This window comes from Triturus cristatus, chromosome 12 (assembly GCF_964204655.1).
Source record: "Triturus cristatus chromosome 12, aTriCri1.1, whole genome shotgun sequence".
Taxonomy (NCBI): Eukaryota; Metazoa; Chordata; class Amphibia; order Caudata; family Salamandridae; genus Triturus; species Triturus cristatus.
Window position 1 is genome coordinate 467,606,539 of NC_140595.1, and position 23,081 is coordinate 467,629,619.

The 23,081-nt window shown below is 47.0% G+C and overlaps 1 protein-coding gene across 3 annotated transcripts in view; it reads left to right on the plus strand.

The window, feature by feature from the left end:
• Positions 1–23,081, plus strand: part of LOC146776116 (acyl-coenzyme A diphosphatase NUDT19-like) — a 168,041-nt gene that overhangs the window by 69,943 nt on the left and 75,017 nt on the right. The window contains exon 5 of one of the 3 annotated variants that reach the window (XM_085637635.1): positions 11,106–11,410. The exons of the other annotated variants lie outside the window; for them this stretch is intronic. Coding sequence (XP_085493761.1) covers positions 11,106–11,335 — 230 coding nt within the window. The 3' untranslated portion in view covers positions 11,336–11,410. Of the gene's footprint in view, positions 1–11,105; positions 11,411–23,081 lie in introns of those variants that run through there. 3 annotated transcript variants of the gene reach the window in all.

Here is a 23,081-nt window from a genome sequence, read left to right on the forward strand (position 1 = left end):
TGTCCCAGGTAGTAGATCCTCCCGAATCCTGTTCAGCCTTAATAGATTTAGTGGTCAAACTAGACCATCGCCTCAATGAGAGACGACGAGAAAGGAGTAAGAGTGACAACAGACTGGTTATGTATAAGGATCGGAAGGCAGACTCAGAAAAGAGTAGTGAAGACCCAGAACCTATGCAGATTGGAATATTGAGGGGACCATTAAGTACGGAAGAAAGACAGAGAAGGAGAGACAATAAATTATGTCTTTATTGTGGTAAACAAGGGCATTTTCTCAGAGAGTGTCCTGTGAAGCCTAAGCAGACAAAGAAATCGGAAAACTAATAGACCCGAGGCCCATGGAGACAGGGTCCTCGGGTACTTCTGGGTTAATTGTCTCTTCCTTAGACACATTTGGGTGTCATACCCGTCATTTCTTTATTAAGGCCTTACTCTCTTGGGACGACAGGGTACAGGAGGTCAAGATCATGATAGACTCAGGTGCTTCAGGTAATTTTATGGAAGTACTGTGTGCACAGAATAAGAACATCCCTTGTTTAGAAAAGAAAATGTGGGAAGAAGTTACGACTATTGATGGTAGCGTCTTAAAATCAGGACCCATTACCCACAACACTGTCCCCTTACTAGTAGATATAGAACATCGACACCATGAACAATTGGGCTTCGATCTAATCAGTTCACCTCAGTTTCCTGTCATACTAGGGATACCCTGGTTACGTCTACACAACCCCTTAATCGACTGGAAAGAAATGACACTGGAATTCCGTCCAGAAAATTGCAGCTCTCATATTCCATTCCCTGAGAACCTTGTATCCACCAGGGTGGCCTCTGCTACAACAGAAGAAGGATCCTTGCCGTTGCAGTACCAGGATCTTCAATCTATCTTTGATGAAACGGAAGCTACGAGTCTCTCTCCTTCCCCATCGAGAGTATGATTGTCGTATTGATTTACAGGCAGGGGCTCGTATTCCTTGTAGTAGGGTTTATTCTCTGACAGAAAAAGAGACACTCTACTTGCGAGAATATCTTGACAAGATGTTTCACATGGGGTTTATCCGCCCATCCCGGTCTCCTGCTTCTTCTTCTCTTTTCTTTATTCCTAAGAGGGAAGGCGGTCTGAGATGTTGTATCGATTATAGGGCATTAAACAACGTGACCATTAAGAATAAATATCCTTTACCGTTGATTTCCTCCCTCCTTGACCGCATAAAAGACGCAAAAATTTTCACTAAACTAGATTTGCTTGGGGCATATCATTTAGTGCGCGTCAGAGAGGGGGATGAATGGAAGACTGCCTTCTGCACCAAATACGGGTTGTACGAGTATTTAGTGATGCCTTTTGGGCTTTGTAATGCCCCATCAGCCTTTCAATTTTTTATCAACGAAACCCTTAAAGAGATGATTGACGATTACGTCATAGCTTACATCGATGATCTATTGATTTTCTCGTCCTCCATACAAGAACATCAAAGGCATGTGAGAAATGTATTAGAAAGGCTGAGAGACACGAAGCTGTACTGTAAACTAGAAAAATGACTATTCCACGTACAACAAGTAGCCTTTTTGGGATTCATTATTTCCCCACAGGGCTTAAGCATGGACCCGCAAAAGGTGGAAGCGATTCATCGTTGGCTGGCCCCTCAAACAGTCAAAGAAACACAGAGTTTTCTTGGATTTGCCAATTTTTATAGACGGTTCATTTGTAATTTATTTGGCCTAGTATCCCTATTACCAAATTATTAAGAAAGGGAGTAAAATTCACCTGGACCCCTGAAGCAGAAGAGGCGTTTCAGATGTTAAAAAAGGCATTTACCCAGGCCCCGGTCTTACGCCATCCGAATCCTGCTCACGCTTTTGTAGTAGAAGCCGATGCCTCCCAAGTGGCAGTGGGAGGTGTCCTTTCACAGGCAGACCCTAGCACTGGACAACTTCATCCAGTGACTTTTTTTCTCACGAAAACTCACCCCTGCGGAAGCAAACTATACCATCGGATATAAAGAACTGCTTACCATAAAGAAGGTGTTTGAAGCATGGAGTTAGTACTTATTGGGCGTCAATCATACTAGTACCGTACTAACCGATCATCGAAACCTGCAATTCTTGAAATCGGCACAAGCTCTTTCCATGAGACAGTTGCGATGGTCTCAATTTTTTAGTGACTACAACTTTGTGATTCAATTCCAAGCAGGTAGGAAGAACGGAAAGGCAGATGCGTTGTCCCGTCTAAGCTTTGATCCTGAAGAAACAATGACTGAGCCTCCTCTAATTATATCTAGAGACAGAGTGATAGGAGGGATTTGTTCTGAGGACGAGTTTCTAGCTAAGGTTAAGCATGAACAAGATACTGTAGATATAGACAAGTTGAGAGGTGCACATGTACCTACTACAGAATCCGGATACGTCTGTATAGAAGGAGGCTTGGTTCTCCCAACTTTAGAGTTACAAAAGCAAGCCTTAGAATGGTGTCATTCTCATCCAATTGCAGGTCATCCTGGTTACAAAAAGACACTAGAGTACCTACAAAGACATTTTTGGTGGCCAAACATGGGAAAGGACGCAAAACGCTTCCTGCAACAATGTCATGTATGTGCCCAAAGCAAGGTTTCGCATCAAAGACCTGTGGGGTTGCTACAGCCCATCCCTACACATAGTCGTCCCTGGCAAACAGTGTCATTAGACTTTATAGTGGATTTACCACACACCGCACAAGGACATAACACATTATTAGTGGTAGTGGATTTATTCACTAAAATGGCTCATTTCATACCCTTACTTGGACTTCCTACAGCAAACAGGTTGGCGACAGTATTCTTACAACAGATAGTTCGCTTACATGGTCTTCCATCAGTCCTCTTCTCAGATAGGGGTGCTCAGTTTATTTCCAGGTTCTGGAAAGGGATATGTACCATGTTACAAATAGATGCTTGATTGTCGTCCAGCCATCATCCTCAGACAGACGGACAAACAGAGAGGGTGAACCATTGTTTTGAGCAATACATCAGATGTCAAGTTTTGCAGTCACCTAGAGATTGGGATGAACTGGTTTGGATAGCAGAAATCTCTTATAATAATAGTTACCATGCATCTATCAACTCCACACCCTTCTTTTGCACCTTTGGCTATCATCCACGTACCATACTTTGTCCGGAGTAATCCTCCTGTTCGACCCCAGCGGCAGTAGAGTTAGTACAGCAACTGTAAACGTTACACAAAACAACCCATTTAGCTCTAGAGCAAGCCAAGGCTAGGTATAAGAAAGGAGCTGATGCACACAAAAGGCCAGAACCTAAGTATACACAGGGAGATATGGTATGGTTATCCTCCAAGCATTTGAAATTAAGAGGGTCTTGTAAATTTAAACCCAAATACATAGGCCCATTTGAAATAGTCAAAGTAATAAACCCTGTAGCCATGAGGTTAGACCTCCCTCTATCCCTAAAGATACACCCTGTCTTTCATGTTTCCTTATTAAAACCCGTGGAGCCGGGAACTCAACTTCCGATGACCCCTGCTCCGGTGACAATTGATGGGAGAACCTGATTTTGAAGTGGAGAAAATTATAGACTCCAGGAGAGTTAGACGTAAACTCCAATACTTGATACACTGGAATGGGTATGGAATAGAGGAGCGCACGTGGGAACCAGCCAGCAACGTGCATGCCCCTCGCCTACTGCGTCTCTTTCACAGAAGACACCCAGACAAACCTCGGCCAGTTGGGGGCTTGTTGGGAGGGGTGTACTGTCACGATTGCCGTCCTCATTGAGTTAAGATGGCGGCGCCCTATCTCGCATGCGCGAGGAAGTCAGGCAGGCAATAAAGCCTGACTTCCACCAGAAAACCACGCTTTGCGTAGTAATGTTCCTGAACTGTAGTTTCCTGTTGGGTTTCCTGCGTTCCGTGCGTATCTTCATGTTTCTGAACCCCGAGAGCCCTGAATCTTTGTTGGACTGCCTCGCGAGTCAGTTGTGAGGACTTTTATCACAACTGCGAAAGTCTATGCCTTTTGCCCCTCGTCTTGTCTATCAAAGACGGTGCCCGTATTTCCCCCTGAGCCAGACTACAGAGAGGGTGAGTTCCGTGGGCGGGTGTAGTGAGTATCGCGGGTCCCGCCCGTCGACCGGACTTGTCGTTCCGTCGGCTGGCCGGGCTACGTGGTGTCGCTCTCTCGTATCACTGGACTGCCCCTACTCTGTAAGTCCGCTAAGTGCTATTCTAAAAGGATCCCTTGAAACCCGGAAGTGGTGGAACAGAACACTACTCCTTGTCTTCCACTGGCGGTTGGAGGTCATCTCCTCAACTTTCAGCACGCTCGCATTCCTACAACGTGTCAAAACAGTAACGGGGGAGTGAAGAAGCCGTGGACATTTCTGTTACCTGAGGGGATACGGTAACAGCGAGTATTCGCTGCCTCCTTTTCATTATCATTTATTCACGTTTTTGTGTGTACAATTTGGCTTCTTACATGACGATAGAAGTCCATTCTCAATGTGAAGATTAGCCTTTATCCAGCTATTGTTTATTTAAGGATATACAAGTCATGGACAAACAGTACCAGACTAGCCCGGTGAGCATGAGTAACTACATGTGATTTTCTAATGCCTAAAGACATTGTGTATGATGGTACTGACTTCTCCCTTCTTTTATTTTGTAGCCCAGTGCCCCAGATTGGTTTAGTGAATCCTGTTATAGGTAGAAGAAGGGCAGATGAAGGTACTAACCGAGTTAAGGGTTTATTTAGTTAAGTACGTAGCACTGTAGGCATAGGTACTTATTGTCTATTTGTTCTATTTTCTCCTTTTTAGTTCTACTTATGCGAAGGACTCCTGGTTGGTGCCATAAGCCGAGAGATTCCTCCCCTACTTTCCTTGTTTTGTTTCCCTTCTTCCCCATACTTACCATTGTGGCTTAGAGTCTGATAAGCGCAATAGGTGGTTGGGGAAGTAGCGGACCTTGTCTTCAGTTCCAGGGCGCTTCTGCAGAAAGCCAGGTGAGCACCTGAACGACTCTGACACTTAGACCACGGCAGACTCAGAGAGAGGGAGTCTGCTACCAGTTAGTTTGGCCCTATCATAACATGTTATGTTCTTTCATGTTTTACATTTCAATCAAGATGTCATGCCTTTTCACTCGGCTTGCCCTGAAAAATGTTATGCTGGTTCTCCCAAGGAAGGACTAGGATATGATGCGTATTCACGGGGCCTGGATCTCAGTTCACTTAATACACCCAACACAATACATACAATGTGTTCAATGCACTCAACACATTCGATATCACCAACCAGCAGTTGTGGTTAGTTGCAGATTCACTGGTCTAAGTAATTGGTGGGATGATTAGTTGCCCAATCCTTCCATAACTTAACCTGACACCCGCTGCTCACACCTAGGTGGGACATACATATTACTGCATCCGAGGGGCCCACTACCTGATCTCTGTAAAAGCCAGACACATCGAAATACCAGCCCTGTACCCATCAGAACTACATTGGGTTCCCATTACCAGTCAGTACTCAAAGGTCGCTTTGTGCTGTGACCTGCGCCCAATAGAATCCTTCAGTTCTCATTTCCTTGGTCATAACAGATTGTCTACTTCATTGTTGTGCAGGACTGGGTAGCTATCCAGTCGGTTTGGGACTGGCCTGCTCGGGCCCAGGTAGTCCCTAATAAATGAAGGGTGGAAAAATGCACACTTGCGCATTTCTAGGGATGGGTTTTGTGAGGGGGAAGTCCGAAACAAGGACGGAAACTCACCGCGTTTCATCTGTGGCGGTCCGGGTTTCCAGGAAGAATGGAAAGGGTTAACCACAATGACTCCCTCCTCCTCACAGGAAGAAGGACGTCCCGGAAACAAATGGAAAGGGAGAAAGAAGCCGGAAGAGGAGGGGCAAGGACAACGTAAGAAGGAGGATTCCAAGGAGGGCTCTCGCTCGGAAGACGCGGAAGCAAAAAGGAGCCCGGAGGAGACAAGCCTTGCGGAGGACCCGCCGAAGGACTGGGAGAGCCGAAGAATTGCCGTAGAAGAGGACGAGACAGTTGAGAAGGAAGAGAACTAGTGTGAAGACTGGTGGACGCCTCCGTCCTTTCCCCCGGAGGTTGCTGTGAAGCCGCTGCAACTCAGGAGAGTTGCGGCAGACGCGGTGAGTGGATCAAGCTGGATGGAGGAAAGTGAGGGGGCTGACAGAAGTAAAGAAGGGCCCGGAGGGAGGGGAATGCCCTGCATATATGCCAAGGCCCCTTCTAATGCCACCAGGTGAACACTTGCCTAAATGAATTGTTTAAAAGGTGCCCTTTCTTTCCTGCACTTGGACAGATAAAAAGCATATAGTTTTGTCATTTTGTCTCGCATATAACGTTTGGTAGGACTTAAGAGGAATTCTCCCATATCTTTGGTTCTGCGTATGCATGTTTACATTCTGTTGACAATACTTGATTTGGTTTCTTTATTTTGGCGTTCCCGTCGGGATACGGCTGTTATATGTGAAGGAGCTACAAGGAATGCTAAGGGGAAACATGGAATCTCCAACATAGTTCCTGCACGGACACAGTTTAATTCTTTCCCCTTCCCTTGACCTTCACTCTGGGTGTGGTGATGGTAAGCCAGACTTAAGATAGGGACCTTCCACTTACTGCTGTTTTCATCTCTTTGAGTGACTCCGGTGGTACTCCATCCTGACCCGAGTGAGTGGACTTTCATACAAGGAGAGAAGAGTGAACAACAGAACAATATCAGGAGAGCCCTTATCTTTCAAGTTCAATGGACTTTAATACATTCTATATCAAAATTGAGCCACATATCAAGCCTCCTAGATTCTGTTTCCGCCCATCCCTCTGACAAGTGGTGTCAGAAGTGGAATCTGTGGAAATGGAGGTTGCCGTACAGAAGATGGCAAAAAAACAGGAAAGATTGTGCCACATTATGGAGACATTTCTGGCTGTAGCTGAAGAAAGACGGGGAGAAACTCCATAAAACTTTAAGTGAACAAAGTCAAACCCAAGAGTTAGTGATTGGAAAATTGGCGGACACTCTTAGTCAACCGCGAGGACATACCACTCTCCCCTCTGTAGTCTTACAGAAGTATGTTAGTGGGGATAATCCAGATTTATTTTTTCCATTCAAATTTTGAGTGAATGGCTAGAGCGGCTGTGTGGCCCTTGGACAAATGGGGCTAATATCTAGGACCCCTCCTCTCTGGAGATCTACAGGCCGCGTACCAGGCAGCCAATCCACTTGGGATTATTCCATACGACGAAGTCAAGAAAAATATTCTAGAAAGATTAGGAGTAGATGAAGAGACATATCGTATTCGACTTAGACAGATTAAGGAAGGACCTCAAGAGACTCCTAGAGCTCTCTCTTACAGAGTGAAAGATATGGCAGATTGTTGGCTTAAACCGTTGATATCTAACAAAGAAGAAATCATGGAAAGAATTTACTTGGAGCAGTATTTAACGTCTCTACACCCGCCGATACAAAAATGGTTTCGACAACACACCCAGCTGAACATGAAAGAGCAGTTGAAATAGCTAGTGCATTTAAGAGAGCTCATGAACTACAAAGAGGCAAGGAAAAAACCCATTGGTATTCCTCAGGGGGGGCAACCTCAAAACTTAACCGACACCCTATCCCAAGAAAGCCTCAGACAATCACCTTAATGCCAGGACCTTTGCCAGCACCCCTCAGCACTCCAACCCCCTCAGGTTCACAATGTATTAATTGTGGAACTTTCGGCTACATAGCCCATGTATGTCCTCAGAAGGAAGAGCCCGTGGAGGTGGGGCTCAGTCGATCCTACTATTGTGCCAAACAGGGGCAAGTACTACCTTATCATAGAACTGTGAGCGTAAATGTGGAGGATAGATCAGCCCTAATTGACACGGGATGTCTGCATAGTGTTATGAGACCACAACGCGTGCCAGGTGGGAATCCACAACCTACGGGTCTTGTCAACATTCAATGTGTCCATGGTGATAATAGACCGTATCCCACCACCGAAGTACAAGTACAACATGAACCCCCAGTAAGACCAGTCACTTGGTGAGTAGGCCTTAACCCTAAGTTGCCCAGTTAGACAAATTCTAGGAAGAGATTATCCTTACATGAACCAATTGTTGCAGGAACGTGGGGAAGATGGAGACGAGTGGAGAAAAACTGCCCCGTTTGCTCAAGAACAGGATCTTGGTTTTTCTCCTGGGAAGCCTAGGAAAAGTAAGAATCAGAAAAGAAAGACTGGATTCAAATAGCATTAACTCAGCCAAAAGAGGATGCCATGTGGCAGTACGGTCTGGGCTTTCATGCAGCCCAACAAGAAGACCCAACCTTAAGGGAGGCCTGGAATAGAGCCCTGGATGTGAAAGACCCAGAACAAAAAGGTCCCCTGTTCTTTATTAAAAAAAAAGGGCTGGTGTATAGAAAGTGGGGGAGGAACCAAACCCCTCAACTACTAGTACCCCAAAAGTATAGAGAAAAAGTGCTATTTTTTAGCTCATAGCCACTTGCTGGGGTGCCATTTTGTGAGTGAGAAAACTGAGAAAGTAATTCTGGAAACATTCTATGGGCCAGGGATCTACCAACAAGTCCATAGATACTGTAAAGAATGTCCTATTTGTTAGAAAAATAGCAGGTCCCTTCCCTTTAAGGTACCCTTGCAACCCTTACCCATAATTGAAGAACCCTTCACCAGATTAGGGATGGACATCATAGGTCCCCTTCTTTCCTCTCCTAGTGGGTGTAGGTATGTACTTGTCCTAGTGGACTGCGCTACTCGTTTTCCTGAGGCAGTGGCCTTGAGACTACCTAATGCCTTACAGATAGCCATGGCTATGGTTAACATCTTCTCCGGGTGGGATTTCCCCAAGAAATCATCACCGACCAGGGCACTCCATTTATTTCCAAAGTTATGGAACAGGTGTGCCAACAGTTGAACATTAAACAGATCAGAACATCCGCTTATCATCCTCAAACAGATGGGCTGGTAGAAAGATATAATGCGACATTAAAGACCACCCTGAAGAAACTCCTTGATCTAGAAATGCGCAAGTGGGAGGACATGCTTCCTTAAGCCCTCTTTGCTATCCGATGTAAACAACAAAAAAGTACAGAGTATTCACCCTTTGAGGAGTTGTATGGCAGACAACCATGCACTTTACACGAGATGGTGAGAGAGGAATGGGAGGAAGAACAGGAAGGAGGTAAGCCCCTACCTGAATATTTTCTTAATTTAAAAACCCATTTACAACAAATACGATGTATTGTAAGAACGCACCTAGAACAGGACCAGACCTCGCAAAAGACCCACTATGACAAAAGAACTAAAGAACGAACCCTTGAACTAGGTGACTTTGCTTTATTGACGATGCCCACATATGATCACAAGATGTTAGGCCAGTGGCAAGGTCCGTTTAAGATAATAGAAAAAATAACTCCAGTAACATACCGCCTCAAAATGGATCCTAAGAATCCATTGCACACCCAGATATTCCATAGTATTCTATTTAAAAAATGGGAACAGGCAATACCAACTTTGCTAGGACTGGCCGAACAAACATAACCCTTTTATCACAGTAGTATAGATCCAGAACTACCTGAGTCTCAGAAACAAAAACTGTGTGAGCAGTTACACACACTACAAGAAGTGTTCTCTATTAGTCCTGTTAAGACACATTTAGTGGAACATGCATTTCATACTATTCCGGGGAAGAAAGTGAAATTACACCCCTATCGTGTACCTGAATCACGTAGAGATGCAATAAGGAATGAAGTACAACAAATGTTAAAGATGGGTATTATAGAACCCTTCAACAGTGACTGGAATTCTCCTATCGTTTTAGTATCAAAACCTGATGGGTCCATCAGGTTCTGCATAGACTTAAGAGAAGTCAACAAGATCTCTCAGTTTGACTCCTACCCCTTACCTAGAGTCGATGAAAAGATTGAAAGGATTGGAAAAGCTTGCTACATAAGCATCCTGGACCTCTGCAAAGGGTATTGGCAAGTACCCTTGAAATGCCAAGATAGAGAGAAGATTGCCTTCTATACTCCAGAGGGTTTATTCCATTTTACTGACCTCCCCTTTGGGCTACATGGGGCCCCAGCAACATTTCAGAGGTTAATTAATACCGTCTTAAGGCCCTGTGCTGCACTTGCTGCAGCATATATAGATGACATAGTAATGCACAGTACCACCTGGGAACAACATCTACATCATTTGAAAATAGTGATCCAAATCCTGAGAGAAAGTGGCTTGATCATAAATCCCTCCAAGAGCCGAATAACAGCGAAATCATTGAAATACTTTGGATACCTGTTAGGAGAAGGGTTGATAAAACCACAGGAAGAAAAAGTAGCAGCTATCACTAACATACCCTTTCCTCAAACCAAAAGAGACCATTCTTGGGCGTTTTAGGGTATTATCGGCGATGTATACCTGATTTCTCTCAAATAGCTAATCCTCTCACGGATCTCCTGAGAAAGGATGCGAAAACAGAAAAAGAATTAAAACATCCTTCCGCTTTGGCTCTTCAAGCTTTCCAGCAGTTAAAACAAGCTATAACATCAAGGCCTAGTCTCCTCAGTCCAGACTACACTAAACCTTTTATTTTACAGATGCCTCAGAGCATGGGTTAGGTGCTGCACTTTCCCAAACCGATCCCCAAAGACAGGAAAGACCTGTTTTGTATATCAGCCGAAAATTGTTCCCTCGGGAGAAGAGATATGCGGTAATAGAAAAAGAAGCATTAGCCATAAAATGGGCCATTGAATCCCTTAGATATTACTTAGAAGGTTGAGAATTTATTTTATTCACTGATCACGCCCAATTGGAATGGCTCGCAAAGTATAAGGGACACAATGACAGAGTCATGAGGTAGTTCTTATCCCTACAACCCTTTTGGTTTACCACTTTGCACAGAAAAGGAAAAGACCAAACCAATGCGGACTATTTGTCCAGATACCCCCTTGATTCATTTCTTGCTGGCAAGAAAGTTAGGGAAGGGGGATGTGAGGGGGAAGTCTGGAGCGAGGACAGAAACTCAACGTGTTTCATCTGCGGCGGTCCGGGTTTCCAGAAAGAATGGAAAGTGTTAACCACAATGATTATCTCCTCCTCACAGGAAGAAGGAAGTCCCGGGAACTAATGGAAAGGCGGAAAGAGGACGGAAGAGGAGGAGCAAGGACAATGTACGAAGCAGGATTCCAAGGAGTTCTCTCGCTCAGAAGACGCGGAAGCAAAAAGGAGACTGTAGGAGAGAAGCCTTGCGGAGGACCCGCCGAAGGACTGGAAGAACCGAAGAATTGCAGTAGAAGAGGACAAGACTGGCTAGGAGGCGGAGGACTGGTGTGAAGACTGGTGGACGCCTCCTTCCTTTCCCCCGGAGGTTGCTGTGAAGCCGCCGCAACTCAGGAGAGTTGTGGCAGAGACGTTGAGTGGATCGGGCTGGAGGGAGGAAAGTGAGGGGGGGGCTTACAGAAGTAAAGAAGGGCCAGGAGGGAGGGGAATGCCCTGCATATATGCCAAGGCCCCTTCTAATGCCACCAGGTGAACATTTGCCTAAGTTAATTGCTTAATAGGTGCACTTTCTTTCCTGCGTTTGGACAGATAAAAAGCATATCGTTTTGTAATTGTGTCTTGCATATAACGTTTGGTAGGACTTAAGAGGAATTCTCCCATATATTTGGTTCTGCGTGTGCATGTTCACATTCTGTTGACAATACTTGATTTAGTTTCTTCTTTATGTTTGGCATTCCCTTCAGGATAAGGCTGTTATATGTAAAGGAGATACAAGGAATCCTAAGGGGAAACGTGGAGTCTCCAACATAGTTCCTGCACGAACACAGTTTAAATCTTTCCCCTTTCCTTGAACTTCACTCTGGGTGTGGTGACGGTAAGCCAGTCTTAAGATAGGGACCTTCCACTTACCGCTGTTATCTTCTCTTTGAGTGACTCCAGGGGTACTCTATACTGACCCGAGTGAGTGGACTTTCATACGAGGAGAGAGGAGTGACGGAGAAAACAATATCACGAGAGCCCTTAACTTTCAAGTTCTATGGAATTTAATACATTCGATATCTGTTGAATAAAATTTCATCAAAATTGAGCCACATTGCAAGCCTCCTAGATTCTGTTTCCGCCCATCCCTCCGACAGGTTTCTTTGAGCTAGGGATGGTTTGTTAAGTTTTGGTTTACTGGTTTATTTACTCTGCTTGATTCCTTTTTTCTTATCCCCACTTCACCTATCTCCTTCTCCCTCCCCACTGGATGTCTCACCTCCCTCCTTTCACACCTCTCCTTCCATGACCTTCTTTGTCCTCCATGGTTACTTGGATGTCATTTCGTTAAACCATACACCATGGAATACACCAACCCACAGCAGCTCAATACATGTTCTTCTAAAGGACAGTCACCTCCAAAAGATGTTGATTGCCCTCAGGTACATAACGCACCTCATATACTCAACCCAATGTTCACACTCACAGGAACTACAGTCTATCTCATGAAGAACTCACTCCTGTTCGCAATGACTACTCTTTTAAATATACTTTCCGTTAACACAAAAGGGCTTAACCAACCTGTTAAACGTAGAGTGGTGGCACATTATTGTAATAAACTCAAAGGTGACATTATCCTTCTACAGGAGACCCGCCTACAGTCTATATATGGCGCTAAATTCTATAACTCTTGGGTCGCAGTCGCAAGACTGTCAACTGCCCTGCATAAAAAGAACGGTGTTATCACTTTGATATCGAAAAAGGCTGACATGTCCATGTTATCTCATGTTCATGAAAAGGAGGGCAGCTGACTCATCTCTACAGTAAAGAAAAGGGACCTAGAATTGTTTATAGTTAATATATATGCACCAAATGATAATGCAGTAACCTTCTGGAAAAACACAGTCAAACAACTCGTCAAACTCCTGGATAACTTGGGTGTAATTCTGGGTGGAGACTTCAACCTCCCAATGGATGGGAATGTTGACAGGATCTCGGTACATAAATTTATAAGTAACAACTCACACAAACAGATGAAACTTTGCTGCAATAGCAATAATCTAGTAGACATATGGTGACTTCACAACCCCACAGGATCCGACTACACCTTCTATTCAGCCCCACACCTTTCTTTCTCGAGAATAGGCCATATCCTAGTGAGCAAATCACTTCTCCAACTTGCACACATACCTCAAAAATTGAACGGATTGTGGTCTCCAACCATGCATAAGTGTCCGATCAATTGTCTCTCAACGACCCAACACCCCCGACGAGACAATGGTGTTTAAACGACGAACTACTAGATGATCCTAACTCTAAGATAGAAATTGCACACACCATTAAAAACGTTCTGAAAGAAACCCTCCCAGCAACACATCTCCCACCATAAGAAGGGATGCCCTCAAGGCCACCCTGAGAGGCACGCTGATTAACCTCATATCCGCCAAAATCAAAGGAATATCCAATCACCTTCAGGCATTGGAGACAGAGGTACATACCGTAAACTCACAGCTCAGACACACCAAAGGATCAGTGGTCTGTCTTGCTTGCGCCTATCAGATAATACAGCTCCCACACGATGGCTCAACACCCAGCGAAGCAAAGACTTTAACACAGCACCTTTAGAAAAGGGTTTTATTTTACAGGACTCTCTCTCTTAGAATAAGGCTTGGGTTTTTTTTTTACACAATGCTCTCTAACAGAAAGGCTTTCCCAGATGCCAAATGCACAAGATTCAAATACACAAAGAGATATATATATATATATGTTTATATGCAAGCAATAATAACACACTTGGTAAATATAATGCATGAATAATACTGATGAATCAACAAGCAGCAAATAATATTAAATAAGATTCAAGCAAATATACTGGACGTCCTGCAAGAGATCAGAAAGATATATATACACATCAAATGATTACTTTCGAGGTGCACCTTGACTCACTCACACATCACAAACAAAATACATCAAATGATCAAACCCACTGGCCAAACATCACAATGGCAATAACCAAAACTCAGTATTCACCTGGTGCAAACACTGCATCTCACTCACTCCTGACTGGGGAAGTTAAACAGCCGTGATAGTGAGCCTCAGCAACCAGGGGTTCCACACTCCGAGGTAGACGCGTCCATCCCCACTCAGATTCCAAACTCCCGGTTTCTGAGTCAACAACCCTCAGTTTTAAACACACTAGAAGGTTCGGGAAAGACCTCCCCCGCGCCAGATGAATCTTACCAGAACTGGATAGGTTCCAAGCAAGCATTCCCATGGCAGGAAGGAGCTCTCACGTCCCCTTCTCCAAATAAATCTCGCATGTTCCAGCCTTTATCTTGACTAAGCTCACAAAGCCTTTCAGAGTACATTAAACAAAAAACAATCGTTGAACGTGAATAACCCAAACAACTTGCGAGCGCTGCTGTGCACGCAGGAAAGCTGAAGCAAGGCAAAGTCCGGAAAAAGGATGACATGAGGTAATGTCAAAGCCAAAAGTAAGAACTTCATAATTCTCATCAGTGTACAACACAATGCACAATTGTGCACAACTGCTTATAGATTCAAACACTTCATTTCTCAATGTACAACACCTAGCACATGTGTGCATCACTGTCCACAACACTGCACTTCGAGACCAAAAAGTACATTCCACAACTCTCTCTCCCTTTCACGCTTTCAAATGCACATCCCACACGTTCTGTTCTTGGCAAGGCTGTCTACTCTGTGACAGCTCAGTGATGCACATGTGTGCATCACTGTCCACAACACTGCACTTCGAGACCAAAAAGTACATTCCACAACTCTCTCTCCCTTTCACGCTTTCAAATGCACATCCCACACGTTCTGTTCTTGGCAAGGCTGTCTACTCTGTGACAGCTCCCACTGAAAGACTGCAAGATTACAAGAAGGAAACTTGTAAGAGAAGCAAGGCATATGCCAGACATCGTACATCCAGACTAGGATAAAATAACACACTAAAGTCAGTTAAAATAATGGTAGTCAAAGGTCATCACAGAGTGACAAACCACAAGAGTGCCTCTAGCACTACAGTGGTCCTAAACAAAATCCGCTCAGTCAGGTACGAGTACAATAAAATTCTTAGCAAGAGGGCGCATAAATGGGTTGACGTAATGATCGCGGGTAAACTCTGCAATTGTAACAAAACAGGGAAATCCTTGGCCAATTACCTAAAATAAACCAAAAAGAAAATTCTCATAGCTGCATTAAAAAATACCAACGGTGTGATTACATCGTTAACCCAAGGTATCCTTGACACCTTCAAAACCACCTACGCCAAGCTCTACAATTACAATACCCCGGCCTCACCCGAGGCAATTAACGAATGTCATAGCCCCTTCCTCTGGTCACAATACCCATTGTGTATATTCCTTTTCCCCATTTTGGGCATTGTAATTATCAATATTAATTCATGGTTATGAACTTTTCCTTCTTAGTTGGTACGTGTACGGTATTTCCTAAAAACTGGTAATAAACACTGGACTAACTCACACATGTAACTCACATGTGCTGGTCCTGTGCCAAGCAAATTTAGCTGGTCTTGTGCACAATTATGGTCTTCTCTCTTATACAATGAAATCAGGTTGCTTTAGTGATAAATATCATTTGCAATCACTGTAACCATCTTTCTTTCAACACTAACTTGTTACATGCTCTCTAAGTATCTCACTGCATGTCCCATATCACAAGTTTGCATGCTAAAACGACACTCCAATATGGCGCCTATTTTCCTATGCTAAGTGGGCCTCCCCCGATCGCTAGTCCTACTTTCCTTTCCGGAATGCACTCGACTTTAACGCCGGGTGAGACAAGTATGCTGTGCTCACCAGCTTAACTCACAGAGGGACCTTTCAGCTCCGTGACCACTAGACCCAGGTTAGTTGACAGGATGGCTCCACCCTATATGTTGGTTCTGTCGGCCTCCAACAGCATATTTAATCTGCATTTATTTTTCTTCCTCATTTAGGGTTATCAGGGCCACTATTCGGTGGCACCCTGGTAACTATTACGGGCGGACCGCCACTGTTGGTTTGCATTGGAAACTTTGTCCTTTCCCCCCTCAAGCATACTTTTATGTAGCACGCTTGTACAATTACATTGACTTGCCGGCAGAATTTGCGGGAAGATGTCCTGCCAATAGCAGGAGCAAGACAGGTCAGTGTGCATGATATCTCTTTTTAAGTTGGTAAAGTGATAAAATCGTTGTCGTTGTAGAATAGAAGCTACAATGTCGTCTATTGTTTGCCTACCAGATACTACTTTTATTCAGCAGGTTTATGGACCGTCTACAGACTGTGTCCCGGTGTACTATTTTTGGTTAAATGCTTCACCGTGACGTACATACAACAAAGCGGTACAAAAGGGGGTGGTGATGGACGGAGCATCAGAGCCAATCAAACACTCACACCCAGTCAACAGATCTGGGTTTGATCCATCACCGTTCTTTAGCCCACTCTGCCACCCCAGTTCAGACATGGCCATATGCAAATCAGTCTGACCCTGTGCCTCATGGGAACAGTCCAGCCCGAACTGCCAAGCCATGCCTTCCCTGGACCGGAAACAAGCTTCCTAGGACCGGTTTCTGGCATTTCAGCCGTCTTCAGCCAGGCTTGCTTGAATCCAGTGGCAAAGTGAGCAAGGGACTCACGTCTGAGCATACCCTGCCAACTTATGGCGAACAAAGCGGTACAAAAGGGGGTGGTGATGGACGGAGCATCAGAGCCAATCAAACACTCACACCCAGTCAACAGATCTGGGTTTGATCCATCACCGTTCTTTAGCCCACTCTGCCACCCCAGTTCAGACATGGCCATATGCAAATCAGTCTAACCCTGTGCCTCATGGGAACAGTCCAGCCCGAACTGCCAAGCCATGCCTTCCCTGGACCGGAAACAAGCTTCCTAGGACCGGTTTCTGGCATTTCAGCCGTCTTCAGCCAGGCTTGCTTGAATCCAGTGGCAAAGTGAGCCAGGGACTCACGTCTGAGCATACCCTGCCAACTTATGGCGAACAAAGCGGTACAAAAGGGGGTGGTGATGGACGGAGCATCAGAGCCAATCAAACACTCGCACCCAGTCAACAGATCTGGGTTTGATCCATCACCGTTCTTTAGCCCACTCTGCCACCCCAGTTCAGACATGGCCATATGCAAATCAGTCTGACCCTGTGCCTCATGGAAACAGTCCAGCCCGAACTGCCAAGCCATGCCTTCCCTGGACCGGAAACAAGCTTCCTAGGACCGGTTTCTGTCATTTCAGTCGTCTTCAGCCAGGCTTGCTTGAATCCAGTGGCAAAGTGAGCAAGGGACTCACGTCTGAGCATACCCTGCCAACTTATGGCGAACAAAGCGGTACAAAAGGGGGTGGTGATAGACGGAGCATCAGAGCCAATCAAACACTCACACCCAGTCAACAGATCTGGGTTTGATCCATCACCGTTCTTTAGCCCACTCTGCCACCCCAGTTCAGACATGGCCATATGCAAATCAGTCTGACCCTGTGCCTCATGGGAACAGTCCAGCCCGAACTGCCAAGCCATGCCTTCCCTGGACCGGAAACAAGCTTCCTAGGACCGGTTTCTGGCATTTCAGCCGTCTTCAGCCAGGCTTGCTTGAATCCAGTGGGAAAGTGAGCAAGGGACTCACGACTGAGCATACCCTGCCAACTTATGGCGAACAAAGCGGTACAAAAGGGGGTGGTGATGGACGGAGCATCAGAACCAATCAAACACTCACACCCAGTCAAAAGATCTGGGTTTGATCCATCACCGTTCTTTAGCCCACTCTGCCACCCCAGTTCAGACATGGCCATATGCAAATCAGTATGACCCTGTGCCTCATGGGAACAGTCCAGCCCGAACTGCCAAGCCATGCCTTCCCTGGACCGGAAACAAGCTTCCTAGGGCCGGTTTCTGGCATTTCAGCCGTCTTCAGCCAGGCTTGCTTGAATCCAGGGGCAAAGTGAGCAAGGGACTCACGTCTGAGCATACCCTGCCAACTTATGGCGAACAAAGCGGTACAAAAGGGGGTGGTGATGGACGGAGCATCAGAACCAATCAAACACTCACACCCAGTCAAAAGATCTGGGCTTGATCCATCACCGTTCTTTAGCCCACTCTGCCACCCCAGTTCAGAGATGGCCATATGCAAATCAGTCTGACCCTGTGCCTCATGGGAACAGTCCAGCCCGAACTGCCAAGCCATGCCTTCCCTGGACCGGAAACAAGCTTCCTAGGACCGATTTCTGGCATTTCAGCCGTCTTCAGCCAGGCTTGCTTGAATCCAGTGGCAAAGTGAGCAAGGGACTCACGTCTGAGCATACCCTGCCAACTTATGGCGAACAAAGCGGTACAAACGGGGGTGGTGATGGACGGAGCATCAGAACCAATCAAACACTCACACCCAGTCAAAAGATCTGGGTTTGATCCATCACCGTTCTTTAGCCCACTCTGCCACCCCAGTTCAGACATGGCCATATGCAAATCAGTCTGACCCTGTGCCTCATGGGAACAGTCCAGCCCGAACTGCCAAGCCATGCCTTCCCTGGACCGGAAACAAGCTTCCTAGGACCGGTTTCTGGCATTTCAGCCGTCTTCAGCCAGGCTTGCTTGAATCCAGTGGCAAAGTGAGCAAGGGACTCACGTCTGAGCATACCCTGCCAATTTATGGCGAACAAACCGGTACAAAAGGGGGTGGTGATGGACGGAGCATCAGAACCAATCAAACACTAACACCCAGTCAAAAGATCTGGGTTTGATCCATCACCGTTCTTTAGCCCACTCTGCCACCCCAGTTCAGACATGGCCATATGCAAATCAGTATGACCCTGTGCCTCATGGGAACAGTCCAGCCCGAACTGCCAAGCCATGCCTTCCCTGGACCGGAAACAAGCTTCCTAGGGCCGGTTTCTGGCATTTCAGCCGTCTTCAGCTAGGCTTGCTTGAATCCAGGGGCAAAGTGAGCAAGGGACTCACGTCTGAGCATACCCTGCCAACTTATGGCGAACAAAGCGGTACAAAAGGGGGTGGTGATGGACGGAGCATCAGAACCAATCAAACACTCACACCCAGTCAAAAGATCCGGGCTTGATCCATCACCGTTCTTTAGCCCACTCTGCCACCCCAGTTCAGACATGGCCATATGCAAATCAGTCTGACCCTGTGCCTCATGGGAACAGTCCAGCCCGAACTGCCAAGCCATGCCTTCCCTGGACCGGAAACAAGCTTCCTAGGACCGATTTCTGGCATTTCAGCCGTCTTCAGCCAGGCTTGCTTGAATCCAGTGGCAAAGTGAGCAAGGGACTCACGTCTGAGCATACCCTGCCAACTTATGGCGAACAAAGCGGTACAAACGGGGGTGGTGATGGACGGAGCATCAGAACCAATCAAACACTCACACCCAGTCAAAAGATCTGGGTTTGATCCATCACCGTTCTTTAGCCCACTCTGCCACCCCAGTTCAGACATGGCCATATGCAAATCAGTCTGACCCTGTGCCTCATGGGAACAGTCCAGCCCGAACTGCCAAGCCATGCCTTCCCTGGACCAGAAACAAGCTTCCTAGGACCGGTTTCTGGCATTTCAGCCGTCTTCAGCCAGGCTTGCTTGAATCCAGTGGCAAACTTTGAAGTTGGCAGGGTATGCTCAGACGTGAGTCCCTTGCTCACTTTGCCACTGGATTCAAGCAAGCCTGGCTGAAGACGGCTGAAATGCCAGAAACCGGTCCTAGGAAGCTTGTTTCCGGTCCAGGGAAGGCATGGCTTGGCAGTTCGGGCTGGACTGTTCCCATGAGGCACAGGGTCAGACTGATTTGCATATGGCCATGTCTGAACTGGGGTGGCAGAGTGGGCTAAAGAACGGTGATGGATCAAACCCAGATCTTTTGACTGGGTGTGAGTGTTTGATTGGTTCTGATGCTCCGTCCATCACCACCCCCGTTTGTACCGCTTTGTTCGCCATAAGTTGGCAGGGTATGCTCAGACGTGAGTCCCTTGCTCACTTTGCCACTGGATTCAAGCAAGCCTGGCTGAAGACGGCTGAAATGCCAGAAATCGGTCCTAGGAAGCTTGTTTCCGGTCCAGGGAAGGCATGGCTTGGCAGTTCGGGCTGGACTGTTCCCATGAGGCACAGGGTCAGACTGATTTGCATATGGCCATGTCTGAACTGGGGTGGCAGAGTGGGCTAAAGAACGGTGATGGATCAAGCCCAGATCTTTTGACTGGGTGTGAGTGTTTGATTGGTTCTGATGCTCCGTCCATCACCACCCCCTTTTGTACCGCTTTGTTCGCCATAAGTTGGCAGGGTATGCTCAGACGTGAGTCCCTTGCTCACTTTGCCCCTGGATTCAAGCAAGCCTAGCTGAAGACGGCTGAAATGCCAGAAACCGGCCCTAGGAAGCTTGTTTCCGGTCCAGGGAAGGCATGGCTTGGCAGTTCGGGCTGGACTGTTCCCATGAGGCACAGGGTCATACTGATTTGCATATGGCCATGTCTGAACTGGGGTGGCAGAGTGGGCTAAAGAACGGTGATGGATCAAACCCAGATCTTTTGACTGGGTGTGAGTGTTTGATTGGTTCTGATGCTCCGTCCATCACCACCCCCTTTTGTACCGGTTTGTTCGCCATAAATTGGCAGGGTATGCTCAGACGTGAGTCCCTTGCTCACTTTGCCACTGGATTCAAGCAAGCCTGGCTGAAGACGGCTGAAATGCCAGAAACCGGTCCTAGGAAGCTTGTTTCCGGTCCAGGGAAGGCATGGCTTGGCAGTTCGGGCTGGACTGTTCCCATGAGGCACAGGGTCAGACTGATTTGCATATGGCCATGTCTGAACTGGGGTGGCAGAGTGGGCTAAAGAACGGTGATGGATCAAACCCAGATCTTTTGACTGGGTGTGAGTGTTTGATTGGTTCTGATGCTCCGTCCATCACCACCCCCGTTTGTACCGCTTTGTTCGCCATAAGTTGGCAAGGTATGCTCAGACGTGAGTCCCTTGCTCACTTTGCCACTGGATTCAAGCAAGCCTGGCTGAAGACGGCTGAAATGCCAGAAATCGGTCCTAGGAAGCTTGTTTCCGGTCCAGGGAAGGCATGGCTTGGCAGTTCGGGCTGGACTGTTCCCATGAGGCACAGGGTCAGACTGATTTGCATATGGCCATGTCTGAACTGGGGTGGCAGAGTGGGCTAAAGAACGGTGATGGATCAAGTCCAGATCTTTTGACTGGGTGTGAGTGTTTGATTGGTTCTGATGCTCCGTCCATCACCACCCCCTTTTGTACCGCTTTGTTCGCCATAAGTTTGGCAGGGTATGCTCAGACGTGAGTCCCTTGCTCACTTTGCCCCTGGATTCAAGCAAGCCTGGCTGAAGACGGCTGAAATGCCAGAAACCGGCCCTAGGAAGCTTGTTTCCGGTCCAGGGAAGGCATGGCTTGGCAGTTCGGGCTGGACTGTTCCCATGAGGCACAGGGTCATACTGATTTGCATATGGCCATGTCTGACCTGGGGTGGCAGAGTGGGCTAAAGAACGGTGATGGATCAAACCCAGATCTGTTGACTGGGTGTGAGTGTTTGATTGGTTCTGATGCTCCGTCCATCACCTCCCCCTTTTGTACCGCTTTGTTCGCCATAAATTGGCAGGGTATGCTCAGACGTGAGTCCCTTGCTCACTTTGCCACTGGATTCAAGCAAGCCTGGCTGAAGACGGCTGAAATGCCAGAAACCGGTCCTAGGAAGCTTGTTTCCGGTCCAGGGAAGGCATGGCTTGGCAGTTCGGGCTGGACTGTTCCCATGAGGCACAGGGTCAGACTGATTTGCATATGGCCATGTCTGAACTGGGGTGGCAGAGTGGGCTAAAGAACGGTGATGGATCAAACCCAGATCTTTTGACTGGGTGTGAGTGTTTGATTGGTTCTGATGCTCCGTCCATCACCACCCCCGTTTGTACCGCTTTGTTCGCCATAAGTTGGCAGGGTATGCTCATACGTGAGTCCCTTGCTCACTTTGCCACTGGATTCAAGCAAGCCTGGCTGAAGACGGCTGAAATGCCAGAAATCGGTCCTAGGAAGCTTGTTTCCGGTCCAGGGAAGGCATGGCTTGGCAGTTCGGGCTGGACTGTTCCCATGAGGCACAGGGTCAGACTGATTTGCATATGGCCATGTCTGAACTGGGGTGGCAGAGTGGGCTAAAGAACGGTGATGGATCAAGCCCAGATCTTTTGACTGGGTGTGAGTGTTTGATTGGTTCTGATGCTCCGTCCATCACCACCCCCGTTTGTACCGCTTTGTTCGCCATAAGTTGGCAGGGTATGCTCAGACGTGAGTCCCTTGCTCACTTTGCCACTGGATTCAAGCAAGCCTGGCTGAAGGCGGCTGAAATGCCAGAAATCGGTCCTAGGAAGCTTGTTTCCGGTCCAGGGAAGGCATGGCTTGGCAGTTCGGGCTGTACTGTTCCCATGAGGCACAGGGTCAGACTGATTTGCATATGGCCATGTCTGAACTGGGGTGGCAGAGTGGGCTAAAGAACGGTGATGGATCAAGCCCAGATCTTTTGACTGGGTGTGAGTGTTTGATTGGTTCTGATGCTCCGTCCATCACCACCCCCTTTTGTACCGCTTTGTTCGCCATAAGTTGGCAGGGTATGCTCAGACGTGAGTCCCTTGCTCACTTTGCCCCTGGATTCAAGCAAGCCTGGCTGAAGACGGCTGAAATGCCAGAAACCGGCCCTAGGAAGCTTGTTTCCGGTCCAGGGAAGGCATGGCTTGGCAGTTCGGGCTGGACGGTTCCCATGAGGCACAGGGTCATACTGATTTGCATATGGCCATGTCTGAACTGGGGTGGCAGAGTGGGCTAAAGAACGGTGATGGATCAAACCCAGATCTTTTGACTGGGTGTGAGTGTTTGATTGGTTCTGATGCTCCGTCCATCACCACCCCCTTTTGTACCGCTTTGTTCGCCATAAATTGGCAGGGTATGCTCAGACGTGAGTCCCTTGCTCACTTTGCCACTGGATTCAAGCAAGCCTGGCTGAAGACGGCTGAAATGCCAGAAACCGGTCCTAGGAAGCTTGTTTCCGGTCCAGGGAAGGCATGGCTTGG